General features: G+C 34.2%; 1 protein-coding gene across 3 annotated transcripts in view; it reads right to left on the minus strand.

The window, feature by feature from the left end:
- Positions 1 to 13,820, minus strand: part of EML5 (EMAP like 5) — a 98,559-nt gene that overhangs the window by 58,052 nt on the left and 26,687 nt on the right. For all 3 annotated transcript variants that reach the window (XM_085580628.1, XM_077783994.2, XM_085580627.1), the window contains exons 6-13: positions 10,072 to 10,207; positions 8,556 to 8,757; positions 7,379 to 7,516; positions 6,490 to 6,746; positions 4,368 to 4,580; positions 3,304 to 3,471; positions 1,931 to 2,037; positions 1,406 to 1,524 (exon numbers count right to left, since the gene is read on the minus strand). In XM_085580628.1, coding sequence (XP_085436754.1) covers positions 1,406 to 1,524; positions 1,931 to 2,037; positions 3,304 to 3,471; positions 4,368 to 4,580; positions 6,490 to 6,746; positions 7,379 to 7,516; positions 8,556 to 8,757; positions 10,072 to 10,207 — 1,340 coding nt within the window. The remainder of the gene's footprint in view (positions 1 to 1,405; positions 1,525 to 1,930; positions 2,038 to 3,303; positions 3,472 to 4,367; positions 4,581 to 6,489; positions 6,747 to 7,378; positions 7,517 to 8,555; positions 8,758 to 10,071; positions 10,208 to 13,820) is intronic.

Consider the following 13,820-nt stretch of genomic DNA (forward strand, 5'->3'; position numbering starts at 1 on the left):
CCTATTACTCACTTGGATGTGGGTCACTTTAAAGTTAACAGCCTGGACATTGAGAAAAATCTGTTGTTCAGCATGGATTCTTCATTAGTTTTCTTGATGCCCATAGGGTAACCAGACAGAACTCAACAGGACATTCTACTTCTGGTCATTCCTGGATATTCTGGTCAAGCTTCACTTCTGTTGTGAAGGAAATAACAATAATACCAAAGATCCAGGGCCCTTGCTTGTCCTACATCTTCAGGATCATTTGGTTTTATTCTTAGACCTACTTTTAAAGACTACGTACAGCAGCTACCCACCTTAAAGCATTCTCTACACAGATATAAAGATCTTCAGCTGAGAATTTGGGAGCACCAAAAAGAGAAATAAAACTCCCAACTCTGTACCAAGCTTCCCAGTCGTCATTATTTTCAAGCTACTACTCAGACTACGTCTTCTGCAGACAAAACTGCTGATTTGAATATTTACTATTCTTAGCCAATTAATTTATTAAACATTCCATGTGGAGTCCTACTAAAATTGTTAAAGTGCCATTATAAAGAAAGAGTATCAGTAACTTCTCCCTGCATTTGGTTATATCTGAAAAGAAGCTGTATTCCTGCAAAGAGGTATCTTTTGGAAGGAAAACTTGACTTGCAACATCTTACTTGAATAAAGGCTTTGGTTTTGCTTTATATAACGAGAATTTATATTTCTGATTATTATTCTAATGTAGTAATGTCTAGTACCAGTTTGCTTTAAAATACCACATCTTTTTTCTGATAAAAATTCTTCACTTATGAAGAATTACAGCAAACTACTAATCCTAAAGATAATATTGTAAGATTTCAAGGATGCATCCAAATGTCATTCTGCTACTCAAATTATCACCAAAAAAAAAAAAGAATAAACTCAGTTTTAACAAACTTACAAGACCTATTAAGAATTACATTTAATTCCCAAATTAAGAAAGCAAAATGTAAATTGTTTCAGACTAGGTATAAACAGTTTGGATTTTTTTAATAAATCACTGCTAGAAAGGCCACTTTGTCCAGAACCCAGTCATCTTCAACTACACAAAGTTTCTTTTCTAGCTATCAAAATCATACATCAAAAAGAACTACTGCTTTCCAGATACTGAAAAGTATGGGTAAGATTACTGAATTATTTAGTCATTTGTATTCAAGCAATAAGTACCAGCTGAAGCTTGAGTTCAAATTCACTTCAGAATTCATGTATAGAATTAATATGCTGGCATCAAAGCTTTTCATTTATTTAGTGTAAATTTATTTTTACAGTTATAAATAAAAATAGCAAATCATAAAGCAACAGATATAAAAGTCTTTAATCAAATTATTAAATTATAAACACCAGTCTACAAAATCAAAGTCTACTTGTATATTTTAAAGAATCCTAGTTTGCGTACCCATGAACAAAATGTAGTCTTATACTGTTCCCTGGGGCTCGCTCACGTCTCTTAGAAGCTGCACTTTTTCTTTTTTCTTTGCATTGCTCTTTTAGTTGAGGTAGATCTTCTTTGTAAACCTTTAAGAAAAAGCATACTTAAAAATTAAAAGACTCATCAGAAAAACAGCTTTCTGAGAATTCAGCTGCTGTTACTAATGAAAATGTTATTTTGACATAACTGAAAAAAGCCCTCCAATACCTGTAGCTGGTGACTATATAGTGCAGCTTGGTTTTAAATTGAATTCTAGGATTAAATATAATAATTTTTCTCTCTACTAATATTAATATTAATTAATATCTTACTTGTAATTATTAATCATTATATTTTAATAAGCTTGATCTTTTGAGTGCATCAGGTAAAAATTCTAAAGGTTTTGATCAGTTCTTGTACCATCCCCCCAGTTCTGAGATTTCAACAGCCGCCATAAATGACCAAATTAAACCCTAGGAACCTTCCAACTGCCATTAAAACTAAAATCTTTACCTGTCGACGATAGGTGATCTGTGTCTCTTGTTCAATTTCAGAGTCCAGCTCTGGAACATCAGACTGATCTGAATCTGATTCATCACTATTAGAATCAACCAGACTCTCTGTCACCAAGAAAACAGAAATTAAAAATTAAGCAACCTAAATTATAAGCCAGAAAGTTTAAACTAAATGCTTAAAGTTTCTGATTTGATAATCAGTGCTTATGTTAACTACAACATAAACTGTTAATAATTAACAGGAACAATTCTGCTGCTACATAGGAAATAAGCCATAAATATGACAATTTTGGCTGCTGGAGTGACTAAAATAATTTCATAGCTTTAATGTTAGGAGGAAAGGAAAAACAAGATAATTAAATAATCAGTATAAAGCAGAAACTAAGACTTGCATAAAATTAACAAAGGGTACCAAGAGAAACTTATGTTAAAATGAGCCACTGATGCAAATAGAAATTCTTCAAGTAGGTTAGGAGGAAGGAAAAATTTATAGATGGCAAGAAAGAGGAAAAATTTTTTGTGACTGTAGAGAAAAAGGGTAGTCACATAAAGTTTGACACATAGGAAGACCTTGTTATTGTTTCCTTCTGCATTTGTCACTGACAAGTTCAGCACTGCATCTGTATTTACCTGTTTGCTGGATCTGCACTGATACATATTCATCTGATCTGAGCAATTAAACAGTGAAACAGCCTATTTTATTGTAACTCATATTCTCATTTCCCCAGGGAATTCTCTAAATTCCTTTAGGAATTTCCAAGGGAGGTACTCAGTTAAGTGTTTTGATTTTAGGAAACTCATGAAAATAACTGTTTAATTAGTCACTAGTGGAAACGTGATCTTAATTTTTGCCCAAACACAAAACATCTATATTCTGCTTTAAAAAAAATTAAATAATCAGTTATAATACTTACATCATCATCTAAATACTTAAAAATTTTAAACAAATTAGTGTAAAACCATATTTTTCCAGTGACACCTGAGCATCCAGTTGTCAATTTAGTAAAGGGTGATATATACAGAATTCAGAAATTCGTACCTATGTTTAAACTTTTAAAATTTTTCTTTGTAAAGGAGTCACAGCAGTGAAGGTTTTCCATATCCTTGCTAGCCTGAACACACAGATATGATGGTTTGATTGTTGGCCAAATGCCAGTGCACAGATTTTTTTCCATCTTCACCAAAGATAAATAATGCCAAACCAAGACAACAGCGTACTGGCAAGTAATAAACAACTCTATCAGGTGCATCAGGCACCTGCAAAGTTTAAAGAACAACAACTGTTGCAACTGAGCAGACTGACAATACTGTCACCAAAGAATTTTACTTCTATTTTAGCCTTCTTTTGTGTTTTTTCAGTTAGTTCTGTACCTTGGGGTGCTATATGAAGAGTGTCCTTCAACTTGCGGTCAGGGACAAACTTCCACTGAAAGACAGAATGATCAGCTCCCCCAATGGAGACAACCCACTGGTGATCGTGCGACCACCTGACATTTGTCACGTGAGCAGAATGACCAAGATATTTTTTAAACTTTGCTCCTAGAACAAGAATAAAAATATTTCTCAATATTTGTGAAATAAATGTTTCAGAAGCACCTCAGAAAATCATATTAAAGAAACCATAGAAAAAGTACTGTTTAATAAAGATATTCTAATTACTGCTGGTATTTTAATCCATAGCAATCAGTTTTGCAGTTTTCACAAATTTCAATGTGTGTATAAGATACATTTTTTAAGTTTAGGTTCCAAAATATAATAACTTAAGTCAAACACAAGAACAGAAGACATATGATAATGCTGTATAAGGTGTACCACAGATGTAAAAAATTTCACTGTATTAATTTTATTTTTTACAAAGTAAAATAATTACTTCTACTTTGAAAAAAATACACTTATTTAAAGAATGTATATCTAAGTCTGTGAAAACATCCCCATATACATGCTTGTAGCACAGGTTCCCAATGTATAATGTCAGTGCTAAGCACTTCTAACAATTCATCTCCTCCCACATTTAGCAGTAGAACTGGTAGTAGTAGCACATCCAGTTGATGTTTTCATGGCTACATAACTGCAACACAGTCATTGAGTGAGTTACTGAAATGAAGTTCTTAACAGCACTCCATTATAAGTAATCTTTTTAGATTAGAAAGGCTTCATTGTTTCAGAGCTGTTTGAAGAGCTTCATTCTAGACATAATTTAATTTTAATGCTGGCTATAATATCATGGATAGGTCTTAGGAAATGTCTTCAACCTTTATGTACTTAAATTAATGGTTTGGGTGTTGTTTTAAAGGCTGGTATTCCCTCATTTTTTTAAACTCTTTTTTAAAAAAAAGTGATATTAAAGACCATTTAATTTTCCAGTCTTCTAATACATTTTTCTTGAATAGTCACAATTTAAAAACATGCATATAATTGAATTTATAAAGAACTACCTTTTCTTAGACATGGGTATCGAAAGAGCTTTACTATTCCATAATCATCAGCTGTAACCATAACTTGACCAATAAAATTCGCATCCACGGAATTTATATCATTTATTTCAGAATATTTGGGCCAGATTCCATTAACTTCAAGGCCAGAAACACAGGTCCATGATGCCCATTGAATGCCTTTCAATTCCTCCTTGTTTGTTACTTCTTTTCCACCTAAGCAAAAAATAAGGAGCCATTTCTCAGTATTCACTCATGCAATTTTCAAGAATGCAACATTATAAAACATTCACTAAAAATCAAATCCAAGTACAAAAGAATTAAAAAATTACTTCTGCAATGGCCCTGATCATGTATTGCCTATTATGACCAACAGTATCAGTAAGAAGACTTCTAAAGACTACTTAATAGAAGATCATAGGTTTGGCACTTTATAGTTTTTTATTATTTCTTGGTATCTGCTTGAGACTGTGGTTTTTTTTTTTAATTTTATCAAAAATACATGTAATCTTTCTAAGATAAAGTTCATAAAAAATTCTGTTGCTGAATGATTGTAGAACTTGGATTACTTAGAGCAAAAACTGAAGAACTCATATCTGGCCACTGCAAATTACTAAAACCACCAATTTTGTGCTTAGATCCTTGTTACATTACTTCACACCAGCTCTATCTGTAGTGAGACTGATCCAATCCCACGGGGTAAGAGCTGAGGAACTGAATCAGACCAAGGGCCCATTAAATAGATTCTGTGTTTTCTGGAAAGGCCAGAAGCCAAGGGCTGGATCAATGCAAGAACAGTGCAAGCAAAGGTGAAAGCTGAGTCAGACTGAACACACACCTGCAGAAGGTGAGCAGGACAACAATCCACTTCTCAGCCTTTCAATCACTAATCCATGTAAACAATGATTAACAGTACTGTCTATATCCATATCCAAGTCCTGCAGGTCTTGTGCCAGACAACTGAAAGCTCCTTGATTCATTGTGGAATTTCAAGTGTTACACAATTTGATCATTATTTTGGAATATTTGGGAGATTCCTGTAACTCCACTGACTTCAATAAACTTTTTTTCATAAACAAGGTTCCACAATCCAGGCATTCTAACATATGAAGAAACTCCAGGTTGAAAGCTGTCCATATAACTTCAAATTCCTCCTCCTGTCTGTTTGTTACTGTCTAATTAACTTCTCACTAACTTTTCTTACACAACTTCTGTTGCATTCAGGGCACAGAATCAAAGATGTGCATAGCATTAATTATGTGCTTCAGCAGAGAGTCATAAAAAGCATCAAAACTCCGTAAATAATGTACAGTGCAAAGCATAAATGTTGTCTAAGAATGAAGAGACATTATAAAAAGTGGTGATAATGCACAGTCACTACAAATATAAATCCTATAAAGATGAGTAGGAAGAATATTATTACAGTGTATTATGTAAAGAGTGTATGCAACAGACAGAAGTCAAGCCTTGGGATAAATACTGCCATTGGCATATTCTAATAAAGACTACTTAAAATTCAAGCTTTACGATAGCAATATGTGCAGATGTGCTCTACAGAGGGAACTACCTTGATAGAAATTATTTAAAGACTATGGGAAACTTCAGTCAAGTTTTCAAGAAAATTGTCTTGAAAAAACTTGCAATAATGGGGTTATCACAAAGTTCTCCACTGTAAAAGCTCTTTTAAGTTGAATTCTTCAGTCTGCTTCATAGTTCTAGACAATCAAATGCCCCTTCTGAGCTGCAATGCACTGATTATTCCATATATTTTAAAAATTATGCAGTGCATTCAAATGATAATTTACTTAATATCCAAGTCTATTAAGCAATTGGAAAACTTAATTTAAATGCTGCATTTTAATTCTTTAAAAAAAGTGGGAGAAAAAATTTATTTTTGAGAAACAAAAGAAATTATAAGGCAGCATCTCTAGTATAAAAATATACATTGGAAAGGAGACTAAACATATAAGGATAAAAATAGTTCAGGAACTTTGCCAGAAAAATGCTGTACTTACTCAAATGTACTTTGAACCAGGATTTACATTTGGCTTTTTTTTTAACAAAGCCACTATATGTTATTTCTGTTATAAGTAACAAATAGCATGAAGGCAACCCAGAATCTTACCTGGCATTCTGTAAAACAGTCTCTTTCCATTGCCATCATTGGTCTGTAAATATTTACTGTCTGAAGACCAATCCATATGCGTGATGAAGCTTAAGGATCCAATACATTCCCCAACTTTCTTGTATCGCTGAACAACGCCATATATATCCACAGAGCTGTCATTGGAACCAACAGCTAGGAAATTCCCATCTGGAGAATATTTGAGTTCATGAATAGCTTCTTTCCTGTCTTTGATATGAACAACCTCAGTCATATCTCTGTAGTATGAAAGAAAGCATGTCATAAGTAGAGAAGAGCCTCGTCACACTGCCAAGTTCCCAGTCTAAAAATTGAACAAGATTGTGAAATTATATATTGAACCTAACTATCCTGTGTGCAAACACAACGCTGCTTTTTTTAGAGTTGGTTAGGGCTTCATGGAGGAAAAAAAGGAAGGAAACAGTGACAGAAGAAGGTGCTTCACTGGGCTGAAGGACAGTGAAAAAAAGGAACTGTTCAAGCTGGGTCGACAAGAAAACTTCATCAAGTAGATTATGAGATTTTTATTCACCCATGGAAGGAAACTTCACTGGCATGAAACACAAATCTCATCTACCCTTTAAAACTGTGGGATCACAGCAGCACAAGGCAGTATTTTTTAGCAATTCAAAGATAATTCATAAATCTAAAACCTGAAGCAAAACATTTCCTATAACACTGCCTCTCTCTGCAAATAGATCAGGATACTTTTTCAAATGGGTTGTTGTACAACAACATGAACATACGTAGCACACATTTAAAAAATATGAGCACCCTCCGCAATTTAAAATAAAAACACAAGTGACCACATGCATGGGCACAAGAGATCAAAATATTAATAACATATCTATTTTTAAGTCTTGTAACATACCTGACTCGAAGCACAGTGAAAGAGCCATCCTTCATTCCAAGAGCAAGATGGATTCCATCAGTACTAACGGCAGCACAACGAATGGGCTCCTCCATGTTGCACCGGGCAATCAGAGCATGGTCTATTAAACTCCAGATTCTAAAATAAAGTGATGGTTTCAAATGTAAAATGGCTGTGCAGCTTTGTCACAGACAAAACGAAGCCCAGAAATTGAAAATAATTTTCCACTAGGAAAATCTAAAACATAAGTGTGAATTATGTATAAAGCAAGAAATATTTTTATATTTTAAAAGGTGGGAATATCACTAATGATTAATTTTGATTTTCTGAATATAAAAAATAAGATATGACAATACATACTTTTAGACCACTCCTGCAAAAATTCCACTATTTTGCTAATCATTTTAGTCAGAAACATTAAATAACAATTAAAGACTTTGATTGGGATAAACAACTTTTCCTGTTAAAAAGTCTTTATTGATAACTCCTTATAACTAAGAATATTCAAATATGTGTGTTTTTATAACAAGGTAGATTACATCTATTATTTACAATAATATCTGGATTTTGAGAGTAATAATAATATTAATAATTGAATTATTTATTTGCCTGTGTTGCATTTAAGCTATTTAACAAAAACACTACCACATTTAACTTATAAGAAAGAAAAGGTGGTTTTGACCAAAAAAAATAAAGATGAACATGTAGGAAGGAGTAATTTAGTAGGCTTTCTGAGCATTTATATTCTGTTTACAATGCATGGACCAGGTTTGATGAAATTCACACATTAAAAATTTATTTGCAGCATTTGGAAAAGTAAATATGGTAAGAGTAAAATGTGTAAGTTTTCATCACAGGTTTTTTTCATCACAAGCTGTGCATGCTTAACTTAACTCCTGAAAAGGAAATTCTTAAAGGATACTTATCTCTGAGTGCTCAATGTTAGCCTAAACAAAATGTTTTCAAATTTCATATATGGGGGAGGTTTGGGAAATACATACTTCCACTGTATTTTATTACTGAAGAACACTCATTTCCTGCATAACTTAACTGTAGGAGTAGTACATCAATGCCACATTTTACTAGCTTTAAAATGCATACATTTCAATTAGGTTACCTGCAAAATGAGTTGATTGTCTAAAACTGTATGCAGTTTAACAAAGAAACAAAATTTAACCTGACTGATCGATCATCGCTTCCAGTCATGGCCAGGGGTTTTGTAGGATGGACAGCCAAAGCCCACAGCTCTCCTTCACAGTGCCCCTGCATTATCAGGAAAGGCTTGTTACGCTCATGCACCACAATTTCAAAAATTTCACTATCTTGTGTCCCAACGAGTATATGGTCTCCTCTCCAGCAAACACTTCTTACAGAGAGACCTGTGGAAGAGATTGTTACTGCGAGATGCATCCTCAGAACTTGCAAAACAAAGGTAAAGTAGCAAAAGACAAAGCATAAAAGCAAGAAAATGACAAGAAGTATCTATATCCCCTCTCTTATTCCTGGATTTACTTCTTTTACTTTTTTTATCTATTTCAAGATAGTGGCATACTTGCCCTTGGAACGTAAACTTTTTCATGACTACTTGGAGGATATATATAGAGTATACCAAGAGGTATAGTGAAATAGCAGAAAATGCAATTAAGAAAACGAGCAAGAGGACAGGTCATAGAAGTATATTAAAAAAGAGTGAAGGGAAAAGAGTCAGAAAACTCATTTTATTCAATATAAGATTTTTTAAAAATCTGCTTGCTCTGTCATGGGCATTTGAAAAGGCAAAAGTTTATGGTAACAGTCTGTTACATCAGAAGTAAAGGAGGCAACTGGAGGTGAGAACAAGTCTGAGAGAATGAAATAGAATGAAACAGCTTTCAGCTCCATGCTCCATCAGAACTCAGAAGCAGCAGCTGAGTAAATTAAATGTAAAATAGAGCCACTCTAAATATGCAGGGCATATTTAAAGTGAAATGTATTCCATCTTGTTGCAATACTTCACAATCTTGGTGGGAATGCCATGTCAATTATACCATACAAAGACTTCAGTTGTAATCAGTTATGTATTGACCCTGAGTGTCTCATTGCTATCAGACATTCTAGCTCATTTTCAAATCCCTGGCAAGATATTGGAAAATAACAAAAGTGACTGGGGGTGAAGAAAACCAAATGCCAACAAAAGCAATATTGTAAGTGACACTAGTGCTTCAGTACATGCCTGTACTATACTCTTATCCTAAATCATTACAGCAACAATATATGAAACACTCTATGTCAAGTTTTAGCACGACATAAACTGTAACTGAAGTCATATTTACAAGTAGTGTTCTAAGTTTCACAAAACTGTAGATAACATCCAAATAGTTTTAATAAAAATTTGGATAACTAGCAAATGAAATTGTTGTACTCCATTGTTTTACACTGTAGATCTCAATGCCTCAAATTCTGTTAAAAACTGCTGTGCTCTAGAAACAATGTGCATTAAAAAATTAAATCTGTGTCTACATCCTAATCACATGTACTGCTTGTAAAAGTAACTGTGACCTTCATACTAGTGGGCATTATCTATTCTAGTTCTAGCATAGTTCAAGGCAATATACATAAAACAACACTTTGGGTTTTTAAAGTCTTCTCTTGTTCAAAACACTGATTAATTTCCTATCTTATTGGTATATTGACAGCAGCAAAATGCTCTTTACCTTTATACCCCTGGTCTGTTTCCCTGAGATCAATCACAGTAATTGGTTTAAAATTTAAGTCCCACAAGCGAACACAGCCATCCCTGCCACCAGTGGCAAACCCCTCTTCACATGCATTCATGCTGAAAATACCTGCCTAAAGAGAGAAGAAAATTACTTTTAACGGCATACACAGATCGGAGAAAACCAGTATGCAACTAATACAAGCTTCAAATATGAGAAAGTCAGAAATGGAAACTCACTCAAAACAAGCAGAATTAATCACCAGTGATAAACAGAAAGTGAATTGCTGCAAGAACACTTTCCTTCTGATGATGATCATCATAGTGATGCTGCTTCTCATCCCTAGAAAGAACTTAGTTTCATACCCTCTTGCCTTAGGACCTGGTCCAATTCTAATAAATGTCACCATGAAGATTTCCCATGATCTCTATTAGGCTTGCTTTAAGGCCTTTGTTGCTAGTACTCAGCTGCTATAAAACAATGCAAAAAACAACTGGGATTTTTTTCTTTTTTAAACCTAGGAAGATTGATCTAAAATTTAAGTTTAGATAAAACTTAAGAAAAACTGACCATGCAACACCATTGAAAATTTAATATAAATTATTAATTTAAAGGCAAACATCAGGAAACAAAATCTAACCCATTTTCTTCAATTTATTTGATACATGTTTTCTTTAGGACAACAAATAGGCAAAGATGATACATGTAGCATTAAAATAAAAATACTATAGCCACATAGCCACTATATTTGATATAACATAATACATATCTAAATGGCATTCACATTATTGTTTTTTTTTTAATTACCTACACAATTCACTAACCTTATGTTTGGAAATAACTCACACATTTCAGTAAGCAAATCTACTTTAGCTGGCAAGTCCATGAGAAGTAAAAAAAATTGCTTTATATTTATTTTAAGTATGTAATATTCAGCTATGACAAAAGAAAATGAGAGTGTTTGAAACAATGGAAGAGAAAATCTGTCTCTAATTCCTGTCTAAAAGAAAGTAGACCAGCTAATAACATACACAAATCTTCTATAATATTTGTCTTAAATTTCAGTTTTCTAAAGAAGTGAAGATAAAGTTCCAACAGTTCTTTAGATAGGGTCCAGATGTTATAGTAATGAAACACATTAATTGCAAAGATGAAAGCAATTTGTAAAGGAGAGATTGACTTTTTTGGGGAAAAAAGAGGTGTACACTCACAGAGCAAATTAGGATACAATGTGACTTGTGAAAATTCTGGAGTATTCATTACTATTATCTCCTAGCAATATGCTTTTTCTTCTTAAATTACAACTAAGAAAAATATCATAATGGACTGGTAATAATGAAATATAGATTGTTCTTGCTTCTCTAGCATCAGGTAACAAGGATATAATTTTTCATGTTACAAAAAAAGAAAACTCTCAGCTTTCACAAAAAAAAGAAGCCTACTAGAATGTCAAATGACAATGAAATCTGAAAGACTTAGGTGACAGAACTTCAAATATTTTGGCATGTCATGTCCATTCTCAAGAAGGAGACTTTCATGAAAAGCCACAAGTTCAGGAGTAGTACATGTCTAAACAGAAATGTTGTGCAATTTTTAAGTCATAAGCAGAGTAGGAGGCTAACTCTCATTATCTCTAATGTCTTGAAAATCCTTTGTTTCCTTAGAAGCCTAGAGGTTTTTGAAAACAGCACAAAGGGTATTTGTTTTTCTCCATGTGTCTATCTGTTTTACTGCCTTAAGCTTTACTATTGTGAGCAGCTTTATGAGGAGCACCTGAGGGAGCTGGGGGTGTTCAGTCTGGAGAAAAGGAGGCTCAGGGGAGACCTTATCATTCTCTACAACAGCCTGACAAGAGGCTGTAGCCAGGGCTGGTCTCTTCTTTGGGTAACAAGTGACAGGATGAGAGGAAAATAGCCTTAAGTTGCACCAGAGAAGGTTTAGATTGGATACTAGTAAAAATTTCTTCACTAAAAAGGTTACCAGGTATTGGAACAGGCTGCCCAGGGAAAGTCCTAGAGGGATAATCCCTAGAACTGTTCCAAAACAGGTGGGATGTGGCACTTGTGGATAGGGTTTAGTGGTGAACACAGCAGTGCCAGGTTAACAATTGGACTCTAATCTTGAAGGCATTCTCCAGCCTTAGTGATTCTATGATTCTAGGTGCCACAGAAAATAAATGAGTCTAGAGGAATTTCAGCTCATTTTGTAGCATATGCTGAATTCTGTCCAAGTTTAAGTCTTTTAAAGCTCTTTTTGGAATGCAATCTTGATAATAGAATTACTTTCTTTTCTCTAATTAACTCTTTCCAAAATCCATTATTTAATTAGTCAGTATTAAAAAAAATAATCAGACATCTGGCAATGTGGGAGCTGGAGGAATGCTCTGAAGATAAGATCAAGTGGATCCAGCATTAATCTGCTTTCTATTCCACAGAATATCCTTATCTTGAAAAGGACATAGTGGTTGTCAAGGAGATTTGGCAGATGTGCTTGCTCAATCTCTTGAAATGCAATAGGACACTCTCATTTCAGTTTTTGTGCCACTGGAATAAGAGAACAAGATGAAAACTATAAAATGATCCTCATTAATGGGAACTGTAAGTATCTAATGGAAAAAGCTGAGTTTTGCAACATTTCATACAATTGTGAGGCTCACACTTAAAGGGGAAAAGACAGATTCCTTACTGGGGTAGCTTGGCCAGTAAATCCGCCATTAAATCCTTCCTTTTAAAACCTGACAAGATTGTTAATGCAAATCAACTTTGGAGTCTTCATGTTTCTTTAATCCTTCAGCCTGAAATTGTCATCAACATAATTTGTTTCTTGAAGGTTAAAAACCCTCTAGTAGTAATGAAAGGCAAACAATTGCACTGACTTTGGTAGATCCAATTGAATGTGAGCCACAAAGACTGTGCTCTGAATGAAAATAAAAGGTGTAAATCAAAGACTTCCATCTTGAAACTTATGAAGCTTGGCATACAGACTGCATTACTCTTTTATAAATTCTTCATTGCACTTCCTGATGAACAGGAGAGTTCTGGAAATAATATCTCAAATCTATGAACATTTTCTCAGAATGCTGGATATTTCCTGATTTTCCAACATAACCAGCTGGTATCACATCTGTGTTCCCTCAAATTCAAGAAAAAAAATCGTTGAATTAGAGCAAATAAAAAAATTAATGCCCAGATCTACCAGAAATTATAGTTGAAAGCTGGAGAAGTACAAGAAGAATTTGATAAAGATGATCCCTCCTGCAAGAATACTTAGCCACTACTTGAATCCAAGTAGTGAATACCTGGACTCAATACTGAAGCATTTTATGGTTTTCTACTGCTGCTCAATCGATCTTGTCCCCAGCGTGCAAAAATCAAGTGTCAGTTTATCTAAATGCAGTTGTTTGTATAAAGTCCACCACTCTGACTATGCAATTCCTGAAACTCATGATGACTGCAGCTAGCTATAATTAGGACCAAGCTTGGAAGATGATATGGAAACTGAGGAGCAACTGACTACTACTGAGCAACATGGAGAAGAGAGACACTATACCAACCCAAAAATAACTCCAGTGCCTCCTTTTTACTCCCAAATACACGACAGGACACAGAAATGTAAAGCAACTCCCACGCTGGGCACTCACCCTGAGACATTGTCTCTCCCAGTACATACTGCACAGTAAGGAAACAGATTGCAAACATTTCAGAGAGGTGTCAGTGAGTTTACAGAGGACATTGCTGTGAAATGTG

This window comes from Lonchura striata, chromosome 5 (genome assembly GCF_050655825.1).
Source record: "Lonchura striata isolate lonStrDom1 chromosome 5, ASM5065582v1, whole genome shotgun sequence".
NCBI classification, from domain to species: Eukaryota; Metazoa; Chordata; class Aves; order Passeriformes; family Estrildidae; genus Lonchura; species Lonchura striata.